Raw genomic sequence first — 26399 nt, 5'->3', positions numbered from 1 at the left:
TAGGAGTCCGTTTTCCTTACAGATAGAATAATTAGAAAAAAATGTCAGTGTAGTAAGGACCATATTCTCCACCAGGTATTCTGAGCTAGTTCACTAACAGTATGACAGGCAGCACATAGGAACGTGGCATATCTCATGGTGGCCCTGTTGTGATCTCCTAAATCAATACCTTAGCTCTACTTCTTAGAAAAGATTTATTCATACATAGTGTTCATTATAAAACTCCTGAGAAGAAATCATTCAGCTCCTTGGCACACTGGAAGGTTTGTTCAAATTTGCGAAAGCATCAAACAGAATTAATCTCTGCTTCCCTTTCTTACAGTGTGAGCAGAGCAACAGCAAGGTACCGCAGAATGGTGGTGTACAACTTCCCACGGAGCTTGTCTAGGTGATGTAGGTGGAAGTGGCCAGATTCTTAATGTCTGGGCTCTTCAAGTGGAGCCACCAAAGCAACTAGAGCCAACAGGCCACCTAAAAGGTCACACCTAAAAGGAATATTCTGATGGACTGGGAAGTTTGTCATGCTCAGCGTGCACACAACTGCAAGTCTTGCCTTATTTTTATTGGTATATAGTCTATGGACATCTGCCATAAAGCCTCCTTTTCCATATCTTTCTACATTCATCTCTGGTCTCAATCTGTCTCACAGTCTAGTACATCCAGCTGTTTAGGTCAGGTTAGTACTCTTAAACATTTATCTTCAGTAAAAGAAATTACCACAACTGGAAATGTCCTTTTCTCAAATAAACCCTTTGTAAGCAGAACTGAAAAGCAACGACAAGAGTGACAGTAACAACTGTCAAGCACTGGCAATGCAAAAGGAGCGTTTTTCCTGCAGCTACAACAGGGCCTTTGCTAAGACTACATTCAATCAGCACTGAGGCTCACTGTGAGGGTGCTGACCAGGACCTCCTGATCTCAGATGAAGTCAACAGTAGGGAATTCTATTTTTTCAAAACGGACACCAGAGATGTTACTAGGAATTCCTTTTTGAGACATGTGCCACTAAAAGACACATTTACCTAGAAGAAAAAAGTGATCTATGTTGAACAGGGTTCTGAGATAGGTCCATAAAAAGGAACGAGTACAGATAGGTTTTCTGCCTTTCCACAGTACATACTCCCTTATAAAACACACCTCTCAACAATCAGTTTGGGGTCCAAGAGCTCCCCCTTGTTCAGGTCAGCCATCTCTGTGGGTTTCACCAGCTGGTCTTTTTTTTTTTAATTTATTTATTACACATACAGTGTTCTGCCAGAAGAGGACACCAGATTGAATTGCAGATGGTTGTGAGTCACCATGTGGTTGCTAGGAATTGAACTCAGGATCTCTGGAAGAGCAGTCAGTGCTCTTAACCTCTGAGCTATCTCTCAACCCTCACCAGCTGGTCTTAAATTCTTTGCTTATCACTCCTCCCTCTCTGAAAGGCCAGCATGGGACTGATCCAGACCCCCTGAATGTGGGTATCAATGAAGAGGCCTAGGCAATCTATCGGGCCTTAGGTAGTAGATCAGTGTTTATTCCTGGCATACAAATGGACTTTGGGTACCCATCCCATAATGAGGGATGTTCTCTCAGTCTGGACTCTTGTGGGGAGGGCCTAGGCCCTGCCCTGAACGAAATGACAGACTCTGGAGATCCCCCATGGAGGGCCTCACCCTCCCTGGGGAAAGGAGTGGGGCTGAGAGGGTTTGGGGGTGCTGGTAGGGGTGTGGGGGAGGAGGGGAGGGAGAGGGAGCTGGTATTGACATGTGAAGCAAGCTTGTTTCTAACTTAAATAAAAAAATTAAACATGGAACAAAAATAAAGCACACCTCTGTTACTGACTGCATTGCTGCTCTTCCTCTGTGAGTAACAGCTCTCCATTTACACTAACCCAGGATTTTTCTCTCTGAATGAGACAAATGGTATTCTAGGAGGAACACTCCAAGACCCAGCATTTGTGAGATTATTATCTAGCAGTTAAGTGAAATTATCAATTCTGATTTTGTATCTTGACTAAAAGTCTTGAGTCCTTATGAAAAACATACCAACCAACTGGGCCTAATTTATGTTCACACTGATAATTAATGAGCTGCAAATACTCACTTCCTGCCACATGTTAGTTTTGCCTTTATCATACATTTGAATTGTGTTTTCACATCTTATTATTAAGTATTGATAAAAAATTTTAAGGTTCTCTAATAGAGAAGGTCTTTGGGTACTTGTGTATACTGCAAAGTCCCAGGGACTTGAAGGCTGAGCTAGAAGGATCACTTATGCCCACAAGTTCAGAAATAGCCTAGACAACATTAAAAGGTACTGTCTCAAAAACCCAAACAACTTCCCCTCCCTTCAAACAACAGGCCAGAGCATGTAGCAATCAATGTTTTAGGTAAGATGATAATAACAATAGCAATACAAACCACAATAAGCCACAGTAGCAACCATGCGCTCTACATGGAATTTACATGCTTTTTTGTTGTTGCTTTTCAAGACAGGGTTTCTCTGTGTAGCTATGGCTGTCCTGAAACTTGCTCTGTAGATAAGGCTGACCCTTATCTTACTTAGAGATCCACCTCCTTGGAGTGTTGGGATCAAAGTCTTGGAACACTATCGCCAGGCAACATGCAACCCTCAAACACAATGATAAATGATACAAGTATGTCAGCACCATCCTCAGTTTACAGAGGAAACAATAGCTCTTGTAAGATAAGTAACCTGCCCCAAACAAATAGGCTTGAATCCAAGTTTGTCTGATTATGATGCCTAAGAAGTTAATAATACCATCTTATCCAGAGGTCAAATGCAACTTCTTACTGAATCCACCTATATTGCTTTGTTTTACAGTGAACACTAAATTCTCATTATTTTTTTGCAGGGATAGGAAGAGAGCATCTTTAATATAAAATGGTCTGGGCTTATCACATAGTATAAAAATCTTTTCCTATTTTTATTAGCCTGAATATCTGGGATTATATAAAATGACCAATATGATTATTTTTCATGGTTTGTTTTTAACAGTCTGATTTCCAATAATACAACATTAAAATCATCTCCTCTTTCGTATTTCTAACACAGGCCACATAATCATCTTCACAGCATCAGTGAAAGTTCTAGTTCCAAGTGTTACCATAGCAACTGCTTTTGGAAAATGGAACTAGTATCAGCGAGCAGTGACCTGACACTACAGTAATAACTCATCCCATCACAGTAGCTTTTCCCTTTACATGTATGTATTAATTGTAGCAAAATATTTGCAAATTAGTTTCCTGAAAATGTTTTCTTTTACTTTTTTTTAAACTAAGGTCTTAGTCACCACTTAGTTTAATAGGATCTCCCACCCAAGATATAATCAAATTCACTAGCAAAGGATAGAATATTCTTATGTAGTCATATTTTTATTGATCTGACTTAGAAAAAATAATTATTAGATAAAGATAACACAAATATCACTGTGCTGGTACTCATCTAATTTTCAATTGAATTTCATAATCATAGGATTCTTGTTTTAGAAACATAAAGACAAGGCAAACATTTAATGTGCTGAACCATACCAGTCTTATGCTTACTAGGTTTCCTTCCTTCCTTCCTTCCTTCCTTCAACACTTGTTCAGGTTATTCATTTTTAAATGTTCTAACAAAATTTTACCTCTCAATGAAATATATATGAAAGGTAGGGATGCCTCTTTTCATTCAACAAGAATGCTTTCTAGTTGGAATACAATTGTGATTAAGCAACATAAAATAAGTAAGGCATAATTGGGTCAAGAGTTTCTATTTCTCAGCTTTATTTTTTCTCAACTATTCCCAGAAGTTAATTCATTTCTACTTTTACCATTTCTAATTTGGAAAATCTGTGTGCTAAACTTAAAAATTATTTTAAAAATGTAAGTTGTATCTTTCTCTAAAACCATAAAATTAAGTCCCTGGCAACAGGTCCCTGGCAATTCCCATATTTCCTCAGTATAACCTTGGTGAAAACCGAGACTTATTTTATGGCATTTGAGATGCCTGAAAAATCTGAAAGTTGGAAGGTTTGGTTTAGATGAACTAATTTTGAAATTAAGGATTGATTCTCTCTCTCTCTCACACACACACATTAAGGATTCACTACATTAAAAAGATACATCTCTAAGAAAATTTGCACACAGGTCTTAATTCATTTCATAAATTCAGGGAAAGTGGACATTCAGGGAGAGACAACAGGATACAGTAGCCCTTACCTCCTGGAGGTGGCTTGCTTTTAGAGGTGAGGATGACAAAACCAAACCCTTCATTTTCCTTTCTCTGTAAGATAACATCATAGGCCTCCTGGGCAGGCCTTGCTGGGAGCTCTGCCCGATTCAGTCGGGGGGATCCATTCTGTGTGAAGGCTTGAGGGCTGTCATCCTCAGGTTGTTTCTCTGTAATAAACATCAGCAGTTTTAATATTTATGGAAAATACTTTGTGCTAGGTGAGTGTTTTACTGCTGAGTTAATAAAAGAAAATTTAATTTCTAATAACATAATGAATAGAAATGTAGCATGTTACGCCTCCTCTCTGGAAATCTTGGGCATAATCAAAGTACAAGTGTAGGCAGTAGGGATGTATCTGACTTCCTAATTACTTAAAATATACAACAGATAAAATACATATGATCTAATGTATTTCACTTTTGAGAAACTTCCTTAAATTTTCCGTGAGATTAGATAGTTAATAAGAATTGGTGAGGCAGCCAGTTAATTCAGTGGGTATCACCATGCATATAATAAATAAGTAAAACAAAAAAGTTTTAAAAACCCTGAATTAATGGAATTGCTTTAGTTTTGTGAAGATTATAAAGTTTTAACAAAAGTAGATGATAGAAGAGACACAGTAAGCTTCCTTTTAAAATTAACTGTAATTTTAAATGCTTGGTAATTAATGTTCACAGATGTCTCTGGAGGTGAATGATGCCCCAAACCATCTGCTATCTGCACAGGATGTTTCTTATACAGGTGTTTTATAACTGAAGTTTCTGATTGAGGAGCTCAGTGAAGTTCATCACAGTATCCTGTAGATAACAAGCTGTGCCTGTGAATGGCAGACCCTCCTGGGTATAAAGTGATATGGAATCCCAGCAAGGGTAGTTAGCCTTTGTCTTTTTGCTGCTCTTCGGGGACAAACAAGGACTAGAGAGTGAAATGGGAGCTTTAATTGATTTTGGAAAAAAAAAAAAACAGACGGAAAGGTTTATTTGTGTGCTAATTTGGTCAGTCATTACTAATATCCCAATGTACTACATTTGTTTAAGACATAGTTATAAAGCCTCTTTAAGCTCTAAATTTGTTTGATGTTAAGAATGTTTTTGCTTTTGAGAACACAGCTAGTTAGTAAAGTGCCTGGGCCATACTGGAGAGGCAGAGACAGGCAGATCCTTGGGGCTTGCCTACCTAGTTTATATATAGAAAGTTCCAGGCCAATGACATAGCTTGTCTCAAAGAAACTAAAACAAATAATCCTTTAGGAATGACCACCAAAGCTGTCCTCTCTGCACATGCCTCCCCTTCCCCTACAGACATGAGCACACAACACATTTTTAAAAGAGCATGTTTTAGAATCTCAACATAATATACCAACATCCAGTCATTACTGAGAAAGCAGAGGTGGGTTCTTTTTCCATTGGAACACGTTAGCCAATCTCTAACAACACCAAATTGCTATAAAACTCCATGGTTTTCCCTGGGATACTTCTTAGGTTTTCACTAAATACAGGTGTGCTCTGACACCAGCACAACCAAAGTGAAGCAACATTGCATGAAAATCTGTATGAAGGGGGCATCACCATCCCGGACTTCAAGCTATAGTAATGAAAACAGTTTGGTATTGGCATAAAAAGACAGGTGGACCAACGGAATCAAATCAAAGACCCCGATATCAACCCACGCACCTATGAACATCTAATTTTTGTCAAAGAAGCTAAAAGCATAAAATGGAAAAAAGAAAATACATTCAACAAATGGTGCTGGTATAACTGGCTTTCAACATGTAGAAGAATGCAAATAGATCCATATCTATCTACATGCACAAAACTCAAGCCCAAATGGATCAAAGACCTCACTATAAGTCCATCCTCACTGAACCTCATAGAAGAGAAAGTGAGAAATACATTTGAACACATAGGCACAGGAGATACTTCCTAAATAGAACACCAGTAGCACAGACACTGAGAGCAACAATTAATAAATGGGAGCACCTGAAACTGAGAAGCTTCTCGATTGTAAAGCAAAGAACACAGTCAACAAGACTAAATGGTGCCCCACAGAATGGGAAAAGATTCCACATCTGACAGAGGGCTGATCTCCAAAATATACAAAGAACTCATGAAACTAGAAATCAAACTACCAAATAATCCAATCAAAAAATGGGGTACAGATCTAAATAGAGAATTCTCAACAGAACAATCTCAAGTGGCAGAAAGACACTTAAGGAAATGCTCAACATCCTTAGTCATCAGGGTTAGGGTTAGGGTTAATGTAGCAACCTGAAATTTATATTTACTTTGGAAAAATATTTCTGGATCCTTACACTTCAAAGCTCTCTGCTGAATTATTCCAAATGGGTCAGCATTCACACTACATAATATTGTAAAATACCCTAAAAAACCAGAGCAAGTGGATCCTTAACTTTCTAGTGCTGAAAGAATTTTACACACCTCCATAGAAGATCTTTCTCCTGACAGTTAGTAACACATGGCCATTTCGAGCAGCAGTGGTCATTAAGTCCAAGACTTGCTTGTGTGATTTTCCTTTAACAGGAATCCCATCAATACACATCAATTCATCAGCAGCACGAAGTCGACCATCCTTTTCAGCTGCTCCCAGGGGAATAATGGCCCCGATATATATCTGTAAAATAGCAAAGCATAGGTTGGTCTATGCAGTTCTCTAAGATCAGCTGACAAGTTCATCTATGAAAAGTCATTATTTCAGAAAAGTGGTATTTTAGAAAGCATATATTCTCCAAAGTGATACTTCAAATACCCACACTGTTATTATTTAATTCTAGATCTTCAGGGTTGAGCACAAGGAAGAAAATATAAAGCTGCTTAAGAACTTAAAAAGCACTTCCAAGTTCTCCACCATTACAATGTAACAAAATGCTAAATAATAATAATAATAATAATAATAATAATAATAATAATAATACCAAAGAGAAAGATGTTCTACAATTGTTGACAGCAATCAGGATTATTCTAATGATTCTCCCAGAGTACTATGACCAAGAATACAAGTTTAGGGTATATAGCCAAGAAGTAGTTCTTGTTCCTAAAATGTCAGAGGGAGCAGGATGAGGGTCATCAGCATCTTGTAGGAAAACCCAGTTCATTTTGCTCTCCAGCAGTTGGAGCCCTCAGCAATGGCACTTTTTATGAAAGTTATGGAACCTTTGGAGCTTTGCAAGAGGAAGTGTATCACTGTGATCAGGTTCTGAGAATTTCTACACATGCCCCATTTCCAGTTCATGCTTTACTTCCTGCATGTAGATGGAAATGTGATTGATCAGCTTCCCGCTCTGGCCACCTGGTCCATGCCTTCCTGCCATTATAGACTCTCCTTTGGAATCATATGCCAAATAAATTCTCCCTTGTCAGTTGCCTTGATCATGGTACTTTATCACAGCAACAAAAGTAACTACTACAATTTAAATTCTACCAAGTCTCCACTTAAGAATATTAACTAGAACAGCAAGTTGGGTGTGATGGCCACACCTTTAACCCCAAAAAAAGGAGGCAGTTGCAGGTTGATCTCTGTGATTCTGAAGCCAGCTTGGTCTACCTAGGGAGTTCCAGGTCAGACAGGCTACACAGTGGGACACTCTCTCAAAAAACCCAAACTCAAAACAAAACCAGGAACATCAATATCCCAAAGTTCAAACTTACAGACTGGTCAGGTCCATCTCCTCCCAGCACCCTGAAGCCGAACCCTGATTCTTGTTTCCGAAGAAAAACATCCAGATCTTTGGTGTTTGGTGCTAAGGAAAGTAAAAATATATAACTATAATTTATTCTAAATAGATTAAGGTAAAATAAAGCTTAATATTTAATAGAAAAATACTATAGAGCATTCAAAAACTATAATTGCAGAGCTGATATGTGAAAATTTATGTGAGAGTTTAAGGAAATTCAAATGTTAAAGCTGTGTCAAGACCAATTAGGTTACTTACCACCTCTCAGTATTTCACTGACACTAACTTCTAATGTTGTCCAATCAATATTACAACATTAAGTTCAGTCATATCCAACTGATAGTACAAATAATAAGTTAACATTTGAGCAAGGTTCTTTAAATTCTTGGAAAAGAGAGCCCCAAATGCCTTATTTCTATTCTTAAGGGAATAACTCTGCCTAAGAAAAGCATTTTATGGGAATTACTTACTTAGCCTAAATGTGCAAAATGCTAGTATTTTTTAAGAAAAAGAGAACAGGCATGTAATACCTCTTAATGATCCCATTTTCTAGGTGGGTAAACTGAGGGCCTGAATAACTCACCTGATATCTTCCAGTACTGGTAGAGCTAAGATTTAAACCCAGCTTCACTCCCCAGATGCCAGGCTTACCTCCACAATCCTGTCCCTAAGGAGCTGGTTGCAGTAGTGAGAATATGAAATCAGGAAAATCTATTTCATGTCTAAGACTTTGTCTCTGGGAAAAATATTAGCTTCAGTTGTAAGTAATATGCATTTATTATAAAGAAAAAATAGGGAAACTGCCGGGAAATAACATAAAAAGTAAGTGAAATATGGTAGGTAATTTCCTGGCAATTCTTTGGAAGCAGCTTCTTTTGATAAATACTTCCCACCAGAGTCAGGGAACCTTTGGGGTAGAGGTCTGTGGGTAAGTGGTGGAATACGTGCTCAGAAGGAGTGAGAAGCAAGGTCCTAGGTCCAATTGCCAACAGCAACAACACAGCACCAAATCCCCACCAAATAAAACACTGAGATTAGATGAGCTGGCTGGCGGGTGGCTTAGTGGACCACTTGCTGAGGAGCATGGAGAAGAGGTGGGAGAACTGAGAGAAGAAAACCAACTCCACACTCACATGTATCTGTGGCATGTATGTACTCATACACACCACACATATACCCACATACAGTACTGATAAGCTAAATTTAAAGAGGAGAGAGAAGTCATGTTTTATATGAGGGCACAATGACAACGTAGTGTTTCTATCCATACTAAGAATGCATCATACTATAAATATACAGGCTGAAGAAAGGGGTACTACACATAGCTGTATTAATTACTGCATTGCTATGCTTATACCTGGTCAGATTCTCACCTTTCTGAATATGGTCAACAAATATTAAGATAAAGGTGTATACCTAGATATAAGCATGAAATCAGTTACATGTACTGTTTCCATTTGTATTTGTCTTTTACAGTCCAGATAGAGTCCTATTTCTTAAAAACAAGTAAGTTTTCAAAAATCAAACCTAAATAACCCTGAAATTTTACTTCAGAGAATATTTATCACCAGTAACTGTAAGAGAGACTACCTGTAGCTTTATCCAGGCCCCAACAGGCGTGGCTACAAGTATGTGAGGGAGAGGGGAATAAATAGAGAGAGAGGGCCACCTGGCTCTCTCTCTTGAATCCTAGCTGCAGCCGGAGACGATAGAGCACTTCCCTTGTAAATGACCTCTCTCTCCAATAAAGTATCTTAGACTCCTTCCTTCCCTGTGTTAAAGAATACTTCTTTTTTTTTTATTTTCATTTTTTTTTTTTGAGACAGGGTTTCTCTGTATAGCCCTGGCTGTCCTGGAACTCACTCTGTAAATCAGGCTGGCCTCGAACTCACAGAGATCTTACCTGCCTCTGCCTTCTGAATGCTGGGGTTAAAGGTGTGCGCCACCACCGGTGATACTTTTTCAATGTGTACTTTCTCTTTGCCTCTTAGTTGGCTCCTTTAACAAGTCCACTGTGGTTTCCTCTTCGTATTGCACACCAGTTGATCAGCCTCTGTCCTCTAGCCAGAAAAATCTTTCTAACACACAAACCCAGCACTATTTTCCCTAGAGCTCAGCATAATCTGCGGTTCTCTTTTATACACACATACTTCCTCATCTGCTGTCTACAATCAGTGTTGTTCTCTTCCTCTGGCTTTCCTTTCCACACTGCACTGCAGAGCACAGGCCAAGGATGTCAACATATGCGTGCTCTTCCATTTGTCTTCATAACATCTCATCCTTGAAGGCTTAGGTTTGCTTCCCATGTGAAGCATTACCTGATGTTTCCTTCTATACATGCTGAAGAATTGATTATTTCCTACTCGGCATCCCAATTTATCCAGTTTATCTTTCTATCACTGTCCCTGCTAGGCTATATGTACTAGTTTTATTTACAGCACACTTCTACTGTGTTTATCCAGTTTATCTTTCTATCACTGTCCCTGCTAGGCTATATATACTAATTTTATTTCCAGCACACTTCCACCGTGTTTATCCAGTTTATCTTTCTATCACTGTCCCTGCTAGGCTATATGTACTAATTTTATTTCCAGCACACTTCCACTGTGTTTATCCAGTTTATCTTTCTATCACTGTCCCTGCTAGGCTATATGTACTAATTTTATTTCCAGCACACTTCCACCGTACCACTACACTTACACTATATGTACTTAATCTGGTCACATATCCTCTGCTCCATTTAGATTAACAGTATTTCTGGGTACAGGTACCTGTTTTTTTCCCTCTGTATTGTAATTTGCCTAACATCGATTTGGTACACAGCTTGTACTTATTTTTGAAAAAAAGGAATGAATATTGAATGTACGCAGAAAAAAAGCTCAGAATCACATTAAAATGGGAAGGAATAGTTTGTTAATATGTGAAGGATGTGAGAGTTTCAATTTAAAAATAATTCAAATTGATCTTGTTACATGCTCCCCTGAAATATTACCAATTACTTACGTTTATCTTCATATAAAGTCTTAGATTTCAGGTAGACCTCAGAAGGATCCAATTTTGGGGATCCTGACCTGATAATGCTGGGCGGAAAAGGCATAGGCTGGGGAATAGGCTCATTTATGGCCTCCAAACTTCCTGAATTTTCCTTTGTATCAGCTTTCTAAAGTGAAAAAAAAAAAAGACCTCACTTAGTATTTTGAAAATAAGATGGTTGGTTATTTCCTAAAGTTGTTCTGTGAGCTGGAGATGTTAACTAAGAAGAGTGGGGGGGGGGCAAAAGTCACAGAAGATCGGTTGCATGTCCACAAATTCACTTACATAGCCATGTCTATCTGGCTACAATGTATTTAACTTACATTATTTACAGAGTAATTTATATAATGATTATATAATTTATATAACGTATAATCACTTATATAATGATTCAACTAAAGGGATTCAGTATTATGTTTAAGCATTCCTTTTTGTTTTTCCATGAGACAGGGTTTCTCTGTGTAGCATTAGCTGTCCTAAAACTCACATTGTAGACCAGGCTGGCTTTGAACTCACAGAGATCTGCCTGCCTCTGCCTCCCAAGTGCTGGGATTAAAGGCATGCGCCACCACTGCCACATTCTTACCCTTTCCTTCACCACCAAGACACAAATTGACCTGGAGATGAAGACAAATAAATAGACAGCAACAATACTTCTAAAGTAAGAGGAAAGCTCTATCTTTCATTCACGAAATTTAATTTGCAGTGAAGATATTTAAGATAACACTTTTCCTGAGAAACCCCTCCTGTTCCAGATGTATGGCAAAATCTCTGCTGAACAATGACAATTCATCTACGAAAGCACCTATGCTGGGAAATCAGTAAGAAAAGGGAAAATAAAATACAAATATAACTTTCCTAAAGTAGTCAGGCAAAATTATTTCCTTACTTATTACAATTATTACTACCGCTATGAAGTGTGAATGGGGGTGTGCAGATAGAGGTCAGAAGAGAACTTTCAGGAGTCAGTTCTCTCCTTTCTCTGTAGATTCTGGGACCTAACTCAGGCTGGCAGAGCAAGAACCTTTAACCACTGAGCTATCTCACTGGCTCCAAAGTGATTTCTTTAATATCAAGTTTAAATAAAGAGTTTGAGATCAGCTTTGTTATTCTGAATTTTTGTTGAGAGGAAGATTCACAGGCATATGTATATAATAATTAACACTGCTTAGGATGCAAGGGTAGCAGTACAAAAAGGTGAATCATTTCCCAGTGTTGTGCCACAGAGGACATCTCACTGACCTAGATCCAGTGAGGTGGCAGGAAGGTGACAGAGTCATCTTCCTTTCCCCCGCATCCTCTAGGATTCTGTCAGTATTGATATAGGTCAGCGAGCCTTTCACCATCAACACAGCATTAGGATCATCATGGTTGCAAGGGAACCCATTATGAAGTAGATACAGAACTAAAAATGACTGCTAGAGGAAGGGGAGAAATGTGGAAAAATGCAGTGCAATCTTAACTAATTGGACAAAAACAACTTCTGTTCACATGGAGACTAATGGTAGAGAAAGCCCATTAAAAAAAGCAGATTCTAAATGACCCCCTTCTTCCCATGCCATGATCCATTCAGCAGCATATTCATAGACTTGGTGTGTTAGAAGGAATTAATATTTCATACCATGTGGCCTTTCCTTTAGAAACCTATGACTTTTCATAGAAACCACCTTTCTATTCCAAATTGGTCAAACCATTAACTAAGCTGAGATTTTAAATATAATTGTCTTTATAGCCATGTAAGTACCCACAAATGTATGTTATGTCTGGTACAGTTTCTTTCAGAATAACAGCACTTAACACCACCATTTAATGCCTATTTTTTTCCATATGGATTTTTAAATAGCTTTCTCAGTTATTTAAAGGAGTAATAAAGAAGACACTGTTTCAGATCTAAGTCTTATCATTTGATATAAGATTTAGCTCAGAAGGCAACAATTTGAAAAGTTTTGCTTAGTCTTAAATGTGAGATCTTTTAAATCTGGGTAGTTACAGTCTCCATGAAATTATGATCAGCTACTGTGTCTTCTCCTTGGGCACCAGCAAGGAGATATACTAATAGCTTGCCATCTGCCCTAACATTACCTACTTCTTACTTGGGATCCTCTGGAAAGAACTAAAAGGAAGTTTACACAGGTTCTTCAGTGGCCCACTTTACAACTTTGTGAGTAGGACCATTGGTAATCTGTGCCTCTAGTGTTCTCCAGCAGCAAGCCTTAACCAACCCAAGCACAGCCCTCATGGGACTTTTCTACCAACTCCTTGGCATTTCTGATCTAAGCCTAGAGCGATATGCCTTTCTTTGACTTCTCACAGCCACTCCTATAGCAAGAAGCTGTTCTTCCTGATGGGAACAAGGAGCCTCTTTCAGGGTATAGGGAAAGTAGTGGAGGGTCACCATAGTACTTACCATTTTGGCAGTTTTAGTTGGTGAACGAGGACCTAAAATTTAAAAAAGAACCAAAATTTAAAAGCAGAGGAAACACTCCTAGACCATAAATAATAATGTCTATAATAAAACTTCAATTTTCAGTAAGCTAATAATAAACTCTATCCAGTATCAGCTATGTGTCAGGCATTAAACATCTATTATCTTCAACACTGCCACATTCCTGAGATATAAATGCTAGTATCATTTAATAGTTAAGGTTCCTTAAATCACAGAAACAATAAGCAGAGTAGCAACAAACTGATATCAAACAACCAAATATCAAACCTTGGTCTCTGTTATATTTGTTAGAATTAACTCTCAAACATTCACAGATATTTCTTTTAAAGATATATTTGCATTTATTTGTGTGTGTGTGTGTGTGTGTGTGTGTGTGTGTGTGTGTGCGTGCGCTTGTTATCTGGTTTTAATATTTAGCTACTTCTTACCTGGCTGCTCTGAAACAAACCAAAAGTATGTTTGCAAAGGTTTTTTGATTATTTGCTTTATGACATGGAAGATAGGACTGTTAGGAATGTGTATACATGGTGGCCAGAAGAGGGCACTGGATGTCCTCCTCTACCTATGCCTCATATACACTCCACCTATTCCTCTGAGCGAGGCAGGGCTTCTGCCTGAACCAAGGGCTCACATTTTCTTGGGTAGGCTGGAAGTCTCCAGCTACTTCTGAGCTGAAGTGACAGGCATGCAAGGGCTGCCAGGATTGTTATATTGATGCTGGTATCTGAACTCTTTGCCAGTCCCATCACTAAGATTGTTTTTTACCTGATTCTAAGTATACTGTATTGTATCACCTGGAAAAGATAGCAAAATAGGTAAAGGAAATGAGAAACTCTCCAAAGAAGCAAAGTGTGCCTCAAATATAAAAAAGAGGAGTCAGGGAGATAAGGAAGAAAGGCGAAACACTAGTCATTCGTTGGTATGGATTTAAGAAAGCCTATTGAAATGCAGCTTTGTAGTTCATCCTTAGAATTAAATTTATAATGTCTAGGAGTGGTTCATATCAGTTAATGACCTTGAAAAATGAACATTTACAGGCAGATCATAGACCTTTATATGAAGGGCAGGTTAACACCTCCCTGTTTTACTCATACATAGAAATGCCAGCATTTCAAATCTCTGGTGTGGTGCAGAGTTCACAAAGAAGCACCACTGATTAAAAAAAGTAAATTTCTATTATTGTTATCAACTGAAAAAACGAAATTAAGAGGAAGTGCCATGACTTTTTCTAATCATTAAAATTATAAATTTTATTTTAAAAAGACTATTGTGAGAAAGAAATTATATTCATAAGGAATTACTAATAACCAACAGAAATAAAAAGATGCTGCTGCTGAAACACTCAGTTAGAGCCACAAGAAAAGTACACACTAACTGCCAGGGAAATATGTGAGTAAAAGACACCTGTCCTGGAAGGGAGGGCAATGATCAAATATAAATGCTTGGAACGAAGAGTCATCCTTGAGCTGTTACTCACCTCCTCTTAAGATGAGCAAGGGCACATCTGCACCTACTGGGAACTGCTTTAGTACTTCTACCACTTGCAGATGTGTTAAATTCTGTACATTTTGGTGGTAAATTTCTTTGATGATATCCCCTTTTTGAAGGCCTTGACACCACTGGCTATCCAATATCATTTTCACCTTCTGTCCAGTTGGGCTGTCAGCAATTGCAAACCCAAAGCCTTTGGGGCCTTTAATCAGAGGGATAGTCACTAGTTCAGGCTGGGAGCTGCCTGATGATGCCAGTGATGCTCTCTGTTCACTTGAATCTGATGGACCATTGAGACGGTCACTGGCCAAGATTTGGCCTGGTTTTCCATTTTGATCCAAAGCTATTGCTCCTTGTTTAAAATCCTGAGTATTCATGCATGTCTCTCCCTTTGTTAATGATTGTCCATTGATGACAGGGGTAGCAGCAACAATGTCCACAACAGAATCTTCACTGTCATCAGGAAGTGGATAACCACGGCATAAAGTAAGGTTGACATACTGGTTGACAGGTACCAACTGAAACATCTGGACAACATCTGCATGGGTGTGACCAAGGACACAGTTGCCATTGATGTCTACAATAACATCACCTGACAAAATATAATCATGTTAAAATGTTAAAACCACCAAATAAGTTAATCGTTTTGCTGGGGGAAAGGCAAAAACAAAATCAGAAACTAAATTTGAACTCTGAAACTTCCTAATTGTTTATAAATGGTGAAAAAGATTTCTAACACATCTATTTATTGTTCTGACTTTGTTATTAAAATATATATACAAATTTTTGCATTTTAAAAATTTATTTTTAATATTTTCATCTATTTGTCTCTGTGTATGTCATTATGTCATGTATGTACAGGTACCGGCAGAAGACAGGGTTTCCTGGAGCTGGGAATACTGGTAGCCATAAGCTACTGGGAACTGAACAATTTGGGTTCTCTGAAAGAGCAGTAAGTGCTTTTTTTAAAAACCAGTGAGACATCTCCTAAATGTCAAGTTATTAATTATCTTAACATCAAAGAGTTATAACCTCAAATTCAAATCTATCATGTAAAAACCCTCCAAGTTTTATTGCAATTGTTGTGTATTTTTTGAGCCATTACTAAGTGGCTCTTTAAAACTCAGTTCAGTGTGGTCAGTGTTTAGTGCACACAAAAGAAAATAACTCCAGTGGCTACTTGTAAAAACAAGCTATTCATAAAAGTCTCTTAAATCCATCCTAATGGATCTTTTCTGTAGAGTTTTGTATTTATTATGAGTCTGATTTCAAACAGAGAAAGCAGCAGCAACAACAAAATCAAGATAACCAATGAGTATAGTTTTAAGATACTGAAAGGTGAAATGAATTAGTTCTTGTAAGATTTAATTTTGTCTTTCTCTTTTATAATATTATGCTCACTTTGTGGAAATTATTCTACAGAATTTCAACAGTTGGCAATTTTTTACAATAATATAAAACAAAATTTCATCATCCATCTATTTACTTTCATTTTATTTAATTATTTAAAAGGTTACTGACAAATAAAGGTATTTTAATTTGTTGTGCCAAGAATCCAAAAAACAGGATGCATGGTGTTGAAAATGTTATTTTGTAGGGGATGGAAAGACGGCTCAGCCCCTAAAGTGCACTGGCAGCTCTTCCAGAGGACACAGGTTTGATTCCCAGTACCACAGCTTACAACCATTTGTATGTCCACTCTCAGGGGATCTGACACCCATTTTTGGGTTCCACACGGACCAGGCACTCACGTCATATACAGACACAGATGCAGGCAAAACATCCATATGCATAAAATAGTTTTTTAAAAAAATGTTACTTTTTAGAAATTTGTTTCTAATCTAAGAGGATATAGAAATAGATTAACAAAGCTTTAACTTTTTACCTCCAAGTGAGAGTTCCTAAAATGTTCCTAAAGTCTTTATACAAATTAGCTAAAAGTTTTAGGTGAATGAGAAACTGATTATGAAACCATGGATATCCGTCTGTCTGTCTATCTATGCTATATGATATGTTTCATGAACAAACATTGAAAAGATTAAAATTGAAAATTAAAAAGGAAACTTTTCTATTAACATTAAGATCTTTAGAGTTCACTAATTTTAAAAATGAAAGTTATTTATAAATATAATTTTTTAGGCTTTCTTTTTTAAAGTTTCTATCAATTCATTGAAATGTATATGAGATATTCTATAACTTAATTAAAAGTACCTTGATATTTGTCACGAGAAAGTACAGTAACAACTGACTCATCCAAGTGTAGGTTCACATTACAACAGCATGTGAAATAATAGATGATTTGAAAAATCTAGCAAACTCTGCAATAAGGAACCCCAGTGGAACACTATGGAAAGCAGTATGTGATCCACCACAATATTCAGGAATTTGTCTTGAACCTCTTCCAAGGTCTTCAGAAACAAATTTATGTCAGCCATATTAAAGTATCTAATAATTATCAATTAAAGACAAGGAAAATTAAATACAAGACAACCTAATTTTATAAAAATAGTGATGTTTGTATCTATAATATTTAGCTAAGTACTTAAATTTTACTAACTACAAGTAAGGCCAAGGAAGGGGAAAAGTGGGTTAAAATTAAGAATTTCTTGTTATCACTAAAAACATTTCAATGGACTATTTTTCAAAACAGATGATAAACAGATGTTAGGGAGCTATAAAAGTATGGCTCAGTGGTTAAGAGCACTGGCTGCTCTTCCAGAGGACCAAGATTTGATTCCTAGCAACCATACATCTGTAACTTCACTCTCAGGTGATCTAATGCCTTCCTCCGGCCTCTTTGGGCACCAGGCCCAAACATACACAGTACACATACATACATGCAGGAAAAACACCCATATACCTATAAAAATTTTTAAAGTACTCTATTATCAAACAATCAAATGGTCTTCTGAGATGACTATCAAATATTAAGTTTCATACAGTCAAAGTATTATCTAAAAATTATATAAAACCAAACATTAACAAAAATATTGTTTATCAGTTTCTTATGACTAGAACAGCCAGCCTTCAAACTAATAATTATTTAATTAGGGGATAAACTATTTTAATACAGGAATCTCAAGCTTCAATTACATAGCCTATACTCTACACACACACACATTCCTCTGCTATAATTTTTATTAGTGTACCACAACTCTTCCAGTAATTCTGAAAGCCTTGTTACCTGGTGCAATTTTCCCGTCCTGAGCTGCAGGCCCATCTTTTAGAACATTTTTCACTTGTAGGAATTCATCAGGCCTATCTCCACCAATAATGGTAAAACCAAATCCCATTGTACTCTTTTTCAGTGATGCTCGAACAAGGACACCTTTAAGTTGGGACGGATCCCTAGTAAAGTGAGATCTTTCCACATCTGGGTCAAAATAAGAATCAGATTTGAAAACAACATAATTATATTGAATAAACTGTTTACAGTCAGTTAATCTTAAATATATTTGTATAACTTAAGTAAAAAAGATCAACAACTATAAAAAACCCTTAAAGAATAGGAAATCTTGGAAAACTCTGAAGGTGTAGAACAGTTAGAATTTAAGTTAAAAAACTAAATCCTTGTTGTGGGGGAAGAGGGCGCACTTGCGAATAATATCTTTATAGGTTTCTTGGCATCTTCAGAAAGTAAAACAACAACTTTCTCTCTGTAGTTTTTTCCCTCACCCATACTCTACTAAAGTAGCCTCCCTCTATTCAGTTTCGCTTGCCGTAGTTTCAGTTATTTACAGTCGGATGAATTCTAAAACTATTAAATAGAAATAAATTTGAAATTACATACTGTTCTGAGAAGTGTGGTGAAATCTTGGGCCACCTTGGCCCATTTCATCTGGTATACAAATTATTCTTTCATGCAGGTGTCTAGGCTGTATGTACTACCACTTACAGTTGTTTAGTAACCATTTGGTTTTCAGATCAACACTTGTGCTTTCACACTACCTATATCCAAATAATTATTGTTTTACTTAAAAAAAATAGCCCCAAGGCTCAAGAGTAGTGATGCTGGTAATTTGGACATATCAAAGAGAAATATAAAGAGTTTCCATTAAGTTAAGAGGTTAGAGAGATGCTGGGCAGTGGTGGCGAATGCCTTTAATCCCAGCACTCAGGAGGCAGAGGCAGGTGGATTGCCGTGAGTTCGATACCAGCCTGGTCTACAAGAGCCACAGAGAAACCCTGTCTTGAAATAGATAGATAGATAGATAGATAGATAGATGGATGGATGGATGGATGGATGGATGGATGGATGGATGAGTATTTAAGAGAACTTGATGCTCTTGAAAAGGACCCAGGTATGTTTCCTAGCACCCACATGATGGCTCACAATGTCTGTAACTTCAGTTCTGAAAGACCTCACATACTCTTCTGACCTCTGTGTACACAGACATACATGTAGGCAAAACATAAAATAAAAAATATTTCTAAAAGGTTAAATTTATCAGAGGTATGTATATACAGGAAAAAGTTGATATATGGTTTAATGCTACACACTACTTTAGGCATCTACTAGTGGTCTTGGAATGTATTCTCATCAGATAAAAGGTGATTCCATACCATTTATAATGATTAAATCATTTATAAAGAATATCATGTATTGATTACCACACAGCAAATACTTATAAGCACTTTGTATTTATTTACACACACATTTAATATAATAGAACCTTCCTCTTGAGATAGCTTCAATGTCTTGAGAAACCTTCAAGAAGAAGGTATTATCATTACTTCATAGATGAGAAAATGGGCATAAAGACTTTAGGGAACTTAACCAAAGTTACACGATGAGATTTAAGCCTTTTAGCCAGCACATTTATCTGCCTTTTTAAATGACACTTCTCACTACATATTATGACCACTACCTACCAGACTATGAATTCTTGGAGGCAAGAATTGACTTAATCACAAACATTTTAGAGTACCTAGTGAAGCAAAGGACTTATGGTGAGTACACAAAAAGTATCTGTTAAACTGCAAGTTTGCTAAAACTACATGCAAATCTCAGGGAGCAAACCTATGTTTTTGAAGAGTAGCTAGCAGAAAGAACTATTTTTCTCTCAGATAACAGAAGTGGGTTATACTGTATTCTGCAATATAAGCAGAGAAGTTGGTTGTAATGACACATGGAAGAAAGGAAAAGACGGGAGCATAACAACCAAGGGCTTCCTGAGCAGCTCTTTAAAACAATAAAAAGTATGGCTAGGTGCACTGAAACTTCATTAACTTAAAATGTCTTCTGAGTGACTCTAAATGAGCAATAACCACTCTCTACATGATCTATGATAGCTAATGGTACTGGGAGATACTCTGGTAAATTTACTTAGTACTGATTAGTAATAGTGGAGAACCTTGAAAATTAAAACTATGTATTTGACTTCTGTAGTTAACTCAGAAGCTATAATGAACTAAATAGTTGATACTGAGTCAGACTTCAAAAATAAACAACCTAATCTTTAAAACTCAAATTCATACAATTTCCTATTTTTATTTAATCATGACAAACATCTCAGAAGTCTCATAATGTTCACATGATTTTGTTAAAAAAAGATTATCCATATCTTTTACAGAGGCAAAACTTTCTCTGTTGAGTTTCAAAGATTAAGCAATAAAAAGTTCAAATTCACTTTCATTAGCTCACCATACATATTTCACATTTTATTAGAATGACCAAATAAGAAGTTCTACCTGGTTTTGGAGAATGAATTTCAGCCTGTCCAATCTGCTTTTTCCTTTTGGCTTCCTCCACTGGATTTTCAAACTGAGTTTTCTGGTTGAGGTGACTACAAAATATAGAGAAATGTGCAGCTCAAGTTTAGATGAAAGATTTCTCCTTATTAAACATTGCATTGTACTATTCCATCACAAAGGTTAAGGAGTATGTATCTTTAGGAAATGGAGCATAGAAAGGCTGAAAGAGATAGTGGGAGGCCCAAAGGATAACTAGAGGTCAAAGGTGCTGAAGTTTACGCTAGTACTTCTTCACAAACCCACCAATGAGACCAAACAACAGTTTACAAAACTACAGTGGAATTTCTCTTCCTTCAGCAATCACAAGAACTGGTAACTAGACAGCTAGTTATTTTTTTAAGGCAATTAACAACAGAAGAATCTAAGTTTCTCTAAAATAAATCAAGCTACTCTTGAAAAATATCAGAGTAGATATTTGAAAAATAACCTGCTTCTGGACCTTGGTAGTTGCAGGGTTGGTCAGCTTGACAGCTCTCCCTGTTCTCACCACCAGGATGAGCTCTCCAGAATTGCCCTGGATAATTCACCCCTTGCAGGGGTGGTGCCAGTTCTCTTGCTTTCATGCCTTTGGGATTGGCTCTCCCACCCCTGGACCATCAGGGCCAGCTCAACGATGTTGCCCAGGGGAGGTGTAGGGGCAACTCTCCTGAGTGCTGCAGCTGGTGAGGGAAGGGACAGCTCTTCCACTCTTATGACCTCAAAGACTACTCTCCTAACTGCCACAGGTGGTGAGGGGGGTATCTCTCTCCTGCCCACACTACCATATGGCAGAAGAAGGGTGGAACCAATTCTCCCATCTCATGTTCTTGGGGCCAGTTCACCTGTACCCCTTTAACAGGGTCAGCTCTGCTGTGCTGCCTAGGTGAGATGCAAGGTCCACTTTCCCAAGTGCTGGAGCAGGTAAGGGGGATGGTCAGTTGGTAAGGTGGCAGGGACAACGTGGGGGAGGGTATCTTTCCCTCACTCCCAACACCACTCCTCATGGACAAGGGAGGCGGTACTAGCTATGCCCCTCTCACACCCTCAGGGCTGGCTCACCCTCACCCCTTTCTACAGGGTCAACTCTACTGTGCTGCCCAGGTGAGGCATTGGGCCTGTTCTCCTGAGTGCTGCAGCTGGTGAAGGGTTGTTCACTTTGTTGTTTATAAGCACATATTAAGATGAACAGATTTATTTGTCTAAACATGGAGTAAGGACACCCCTCCAAGCAAAGAATTTCATAAGTATGAGAGGAGACTATTACAGATCAACAGAAAAGTTCAGAAAGGTGGCCAGATAAGCATGATTAAATACCTAACATGTAACTTGCAATGTCATCTGTGTTATAATTTTGCTTAATATCTAGATTTAGAAAACACATCAACAAATTCATGAAGAATATAAGATAGGAAAACAGGTATATCTTTTGATTGTTGACTAAGTGTATTACAATTTTTAATGCAATACAACTAGGACAATATGAAAGTACTTCTTGGTTACTGAGATGGCTCAGTTGGTAACAATACTTGCCACTGGTCCCTAGGACTGACATCATGGAAGGAAAGAATGGGCTCCCATGAGCTGTCCTCTAACCTTTTAAGCATGCTGTGGCATGTCCCTACCCCCATTTTAAAAATTAAGTATTTTTATACAGGGCCTGCCATTAAATTTTAGAACAATTTTTTAAAAGATCCATTTCAGAATCTCATTTTAAAAAAATAAAACAAAAAGCCCTGAAAAACTGCCACTGCAGTTAGTGTTACTACTGCAAGATTCCTGCCAAAAGTAATCATGATGCCATCTGGTCTGACAAACTGAGAGAGCCAAAGAGTAGCCATTCAAGTAACAGCTCTTCATCTCACCAGTAAACTCACGGCAGACTACTACAGTTGAAACTTAGACTCAGTTAATCTGGGACTCAAGCCACATTCTGTAATGTACATCTTGAGCACAGTCTGTTCTTCTTAATCTAGTAAATTATTTTCTGTAAGCAACCTTGTTCTGAGATGATGGAATACAATCATGGTGCTGTTGTTATTTCTAACTCAGGTGTTTCACACACCTCTGTGACATCTTGGAGTGGCCACTTTAGGACTTGCTAAAGCTGCTTCAGAATTATATCCTTGCTTCACAGGAACCAGATCATTCTGCTAAAGATTTTATAACAGGCGAATGATTTTCACCTCTTGATCCTGTATTCAAATTCATTTGAAATGGGTAATAATGAAAATCATTATCTTAGAAATGCTCAGCAGGATCACTGCCAAATAATATTTGATTCAAGTCTAATTTAAATAGCTAAAGTACAAGTACAAGAGAAAGGAAAAAAAAAAAACCCTTTCAGTTGGCCTCCAAATCTGCCTTTGACTTGAAAAACAACAAAAATATTATTCCTTTAACTACTAATGTCTTAGGGAAAAAATATCAAAAGAACTGATGATGAGTACTTTGCATATCACATCATTATCAGAATATATTAAATAACACAATAGAAATAAAACTAGTTAAGCTTTTCAAATGAAGAAAAACATTGGAAATGGCAAGTTATATACCTATAAATGATCTGAGTTGCTTCCTTAGGATACATACTTGCTTTTAAAGAGTCACTTCAAGCATCTCTCTAACCACAGAGATGTAGTAACAACCTTTATATTAAAGAACATAGTGGAGGTCAAAGATACTTATTTTAGGGATAATTACCAAGAAATGACATTGATTTAAAACAACTACTATTGAAAATTAATAATAAAATTAGAAGATTTGTTTTGATACATGGTTTCTCTGTGTCCTGACTGTCCTGGAACTTGCTTTGTAGACCAGGCTGGCCTCAAACTTATAGAGATCCACTGGGATTAAAAGTGTGTGCCTCCAGCCGGGCGGTGGTGATGCACACCTTTAATCCCAGCACTTGGGAGGCAGGGGCAGGTGGATCGCTGTGAGTTCGAGGCCGGGCTGGACCGACAGCCTCCAAAACAATACAGAGAAACCCTGTTTCGTAAAACAAAAAAAGAAAAAAAGTGTGTGCCTCCACTTTGTGTGTCCATAACACAAAGAGAGGGGTGCTCTCTCAGCCTGGACTCTTAGGGGAGTGCCTGGACCCTGCCCTATGTGAAATGACAGACTCTAGGTATTCCCTATGTGGAAGGAAGTGGTGATAGGGTGGGAGGCTGGGAGGAGTGGTGGGGGGTGTGCGGGAGGAGGGGAGGGAGAGGGAACTGGGATTGACATGTGAAGCAAGCTATTTAAAATGAAAATAATAAAATAAAAAATTCAAAAAAAAGTGTGTGTCTCCACCACTCAGCAAAATTAGAATATTTTTTAACTTCCTATTTTTCCTGGTAATAATATCATTTTGATTTTGCAAATAAGGCACCTAATGTCAGCTTTTATTCTTGTATCTTAATTACCTGCTGAGATACACTTGGCTTATGAAAAAGCCACTCAAACTTAAACTGTGTTTGTTCTCTGAAAATTGAGCCCTCTACTTTCTATCTCTCAAGCATTAGTTTAATAAGTAAGTTCACTTACTGATTAATTCTTTTCTTTATTTATAAAGCTTTCTTATGGCTGGGAGGAAAAACAGGACCTTTACTCCTCTAAATTTCCAGATAACATTGTGGTTTCTATCATAAATTTTTCTGCCATCAACACCTAACATTAAATCCTCTCTGTAGCATCCAGAAAGAAGGTAATTCTAGTGGTCTGGGTAATGTAGCAATACGATAAAGGGAAAGAAGGCTCAGAAGTGAAGGTGGCCACTAACAGCACCTGTGTGGTATTCCTATCTGTTTATACAACTGCATTAGAAGCAACCTTCCATTACTTGAAAGAATACTACACTTTCTAGACCACTTTAAAAGAGAACACACCCTTAATTATATACCTCAAAAATTTGGATTAAGGAGTTTTGGAAGTACACACTAGTAGTGATGGAAGAGACTACAGGAGTTCAGCCACCAAGAGTTCATGGACTGCTTTCTTCTAAAGAATGCAATAGCAAGGAAAGCCTCTCTAGCCATTAGTCCTCCACAGTATTTTCCTACTTCCTTTACTATCTTCTCCTTCTTACTCTTCCTTGCTCTCCTTTCCTTGAGATGGGTTTTTCTATATTGTTAGGCTCATCTTGAACCCCTGCCTCACCCTCTGAAGTCCTGGGAGTACAGGCACATGTCACCACTTTGGCCTCCCCACTTATATTCTGTATTGAGAAACGCAAAACTAACTTCTAGAAAGCTCAATCAAAGTCATTGTAGAAAGAGCTCCTTCCTCTAGTTAAAATAAGAAGAAAAATCAGGTCACAAAAACATAAGGTGTCGAATTTAGTATTTCCTAGAGTTTTACAGAAAAATAAAACATCTGGGAGACTATTAACTCAAATAACAAACTTACTCAACATAGTATGTTCCATACTGAGGATCCTCTATTTTCTCCCAGCCATAAGGAAGCTCTGTAAATAAAGAAAAGAATTAATCAGTGAGTGAATTTACTTATTGAATTAATGCTTGAGAGTTAGAGAGCTGAGGATTCCTTTCTTGAAGAACAAAATAGTTTTTGTCTGAGTGGCTTCTTCATTAGCCAAATGTATCTCAGCAGGTAAGTAGGATACTAGAACAAAACCTGATCTTTTCTGTGTGGTGGTGCAAGCCTTTAATTCTAGTACTCAGGAGGCAGAGTCAGGGAGATTTCTGTAAGTTTGAGGCCAGCCGGGTCTACATAGTAAGTTCTAGACCAGCTGAGGCTATCTAATAGAACCCTGTCTTAACACACACACACACACACACACACACACACACACACACACACACACACACACACACACACACACACACACGCTGGAGAGATGGCTCAGCAGTTAAGAGCACTGACTGTTCTTCCAGAGGTCCTGAGTTCAATTCCCGGCAACCGCATGGTGGCTCACAACCACCTTGAATGAGATCTGGTGCCCTCTGCTGGCATTCAGGCAGAAGACTGTATACACAATAAATAAATAAAATATAAAAAAAAAATTAGTGTTTAAACACACACAGTGAAAGAGAGAGAGAGCAATTAAACAGAAGCCAACTCACATAAAACTAACATTAAAGTGAAAAAATGTTATCTGAACACAAGACATAAAATCAGTAGCTATCAGGGGGCTGGAGAGATGGGTGAGAAGAAGTATTACTGCTCATATAGAGGACCTGAGTTCCATTCTCAGCACCCACATCAGACTCACCACTGCTTGTAACTCTAGTTCCAGAGAATCCAATGCCTCTGGCCCCCTTGAGCATTTGCACTCAAGCATACACATATACAAATACAGAATAAAATAAAAACACAAGTTATTGTAATAAAACACTGGTTATACTTCTTTTTTTATAACTAGTGTTCTTTTTTTTAAAGATTTATTTATTTATTACGTATACACCAGATTGAATTGTAGATGGTTGTGAGCCACCATGTGGTTGCTGGGAATTGAACTCAAGACCTCTAGAAGAGCAGTTAGTGCTCTTAACCTCTGAGCCATCTCTCCAGCCCTGGTTATACTTCTTTTGAGACGCTTGATAAAGTTGATGTAAAACACATGTTCCCATAAATTCAATCCAAGCAGCAGCAGCTTATTACATTTCTTACTTTTATACATTGTCACTTATTATACTCTGACCTACTTCTCAAAGAAGAACCCAGCCTTGGACTTCTGCCATTTCAAGTGTGCAATCCAGATCTGTTTAAAACCTAAGGAAGGAAAATTTACAAAGAACTCAAGAAGCAAGTCTCCAAAACACCAAAGGATCCAATTAGACTGAA

The 26399-nt window shown here is 37.7% G+C and overlaps 1 protein-coding gene across 2 annotated transcripts in view; it reads right to left on the bottom strand.

Annotated features, from left to right (window-relative positions):
* Nucleotides 1–26399, bottom strand: part of Magi3 (membrane associated guanylate kinase, WW and PDZ domain containing 3) — a 200401-nt gene that overhangs the window by 24976 nt on the left and 149026 nt on the right. For both annotated transcript variants that reach the window (XM_005076558.4, XM_005076556.4), the window contains exons 7-15: nt 25002–25059; nt 20571–20665; nt 18064–18252; nt 14866–15471; nt 13350–13381; nt 10913–11069; nt 7884–7975; nt 6657–6849; nt 4206–4385 (exon numbers count right to left, since the gene is read on the bottom strand). In XM_005076558.4, coding sequence (XP_005076615.2) covers nt 4206–4385; nt 6657–6849; nt 7884–7975; nt 10913–11069; nt 13350–13381; nt 14866–15471; nt 18064–18252; nt 20571–20665; nt 25002–25059 — 1602 coding nt within the window. The remainder of the gene's footprint in view (nt 1–4205; nt 4386–6656; nt 6850–7883; nt 7976–10912; nt 11070–13349; nt 13382–14865; nt 15472–18063; nt 18253–20570; nt 20666–25001; nt 25060–26399) is intronic.

The sequence above is a fragment of the Mesocricetus auratus genome, unplaced genomic scaffold (assembly GCF_017639785.1).
Source record: "Mesocricetus auratus isolate SY011 unplaced genomic scaffold, BCM_Maur_2.0 Super-Scaffold_100009, whole genome shotgun sequence".
In the NCBI taxonomy this organism is placed as follows: domain Eukaryota; kingdom Metazoa; phylum Chordata; class Mammalia; order Rodentia; family Cricetidae; genus Mesocricetus; species Mesocricetus auratus.
Note: the sequence above shows the minus strand (reverse complement) of the source record. Positions and strands in the feature narration are given on the sequence as shown.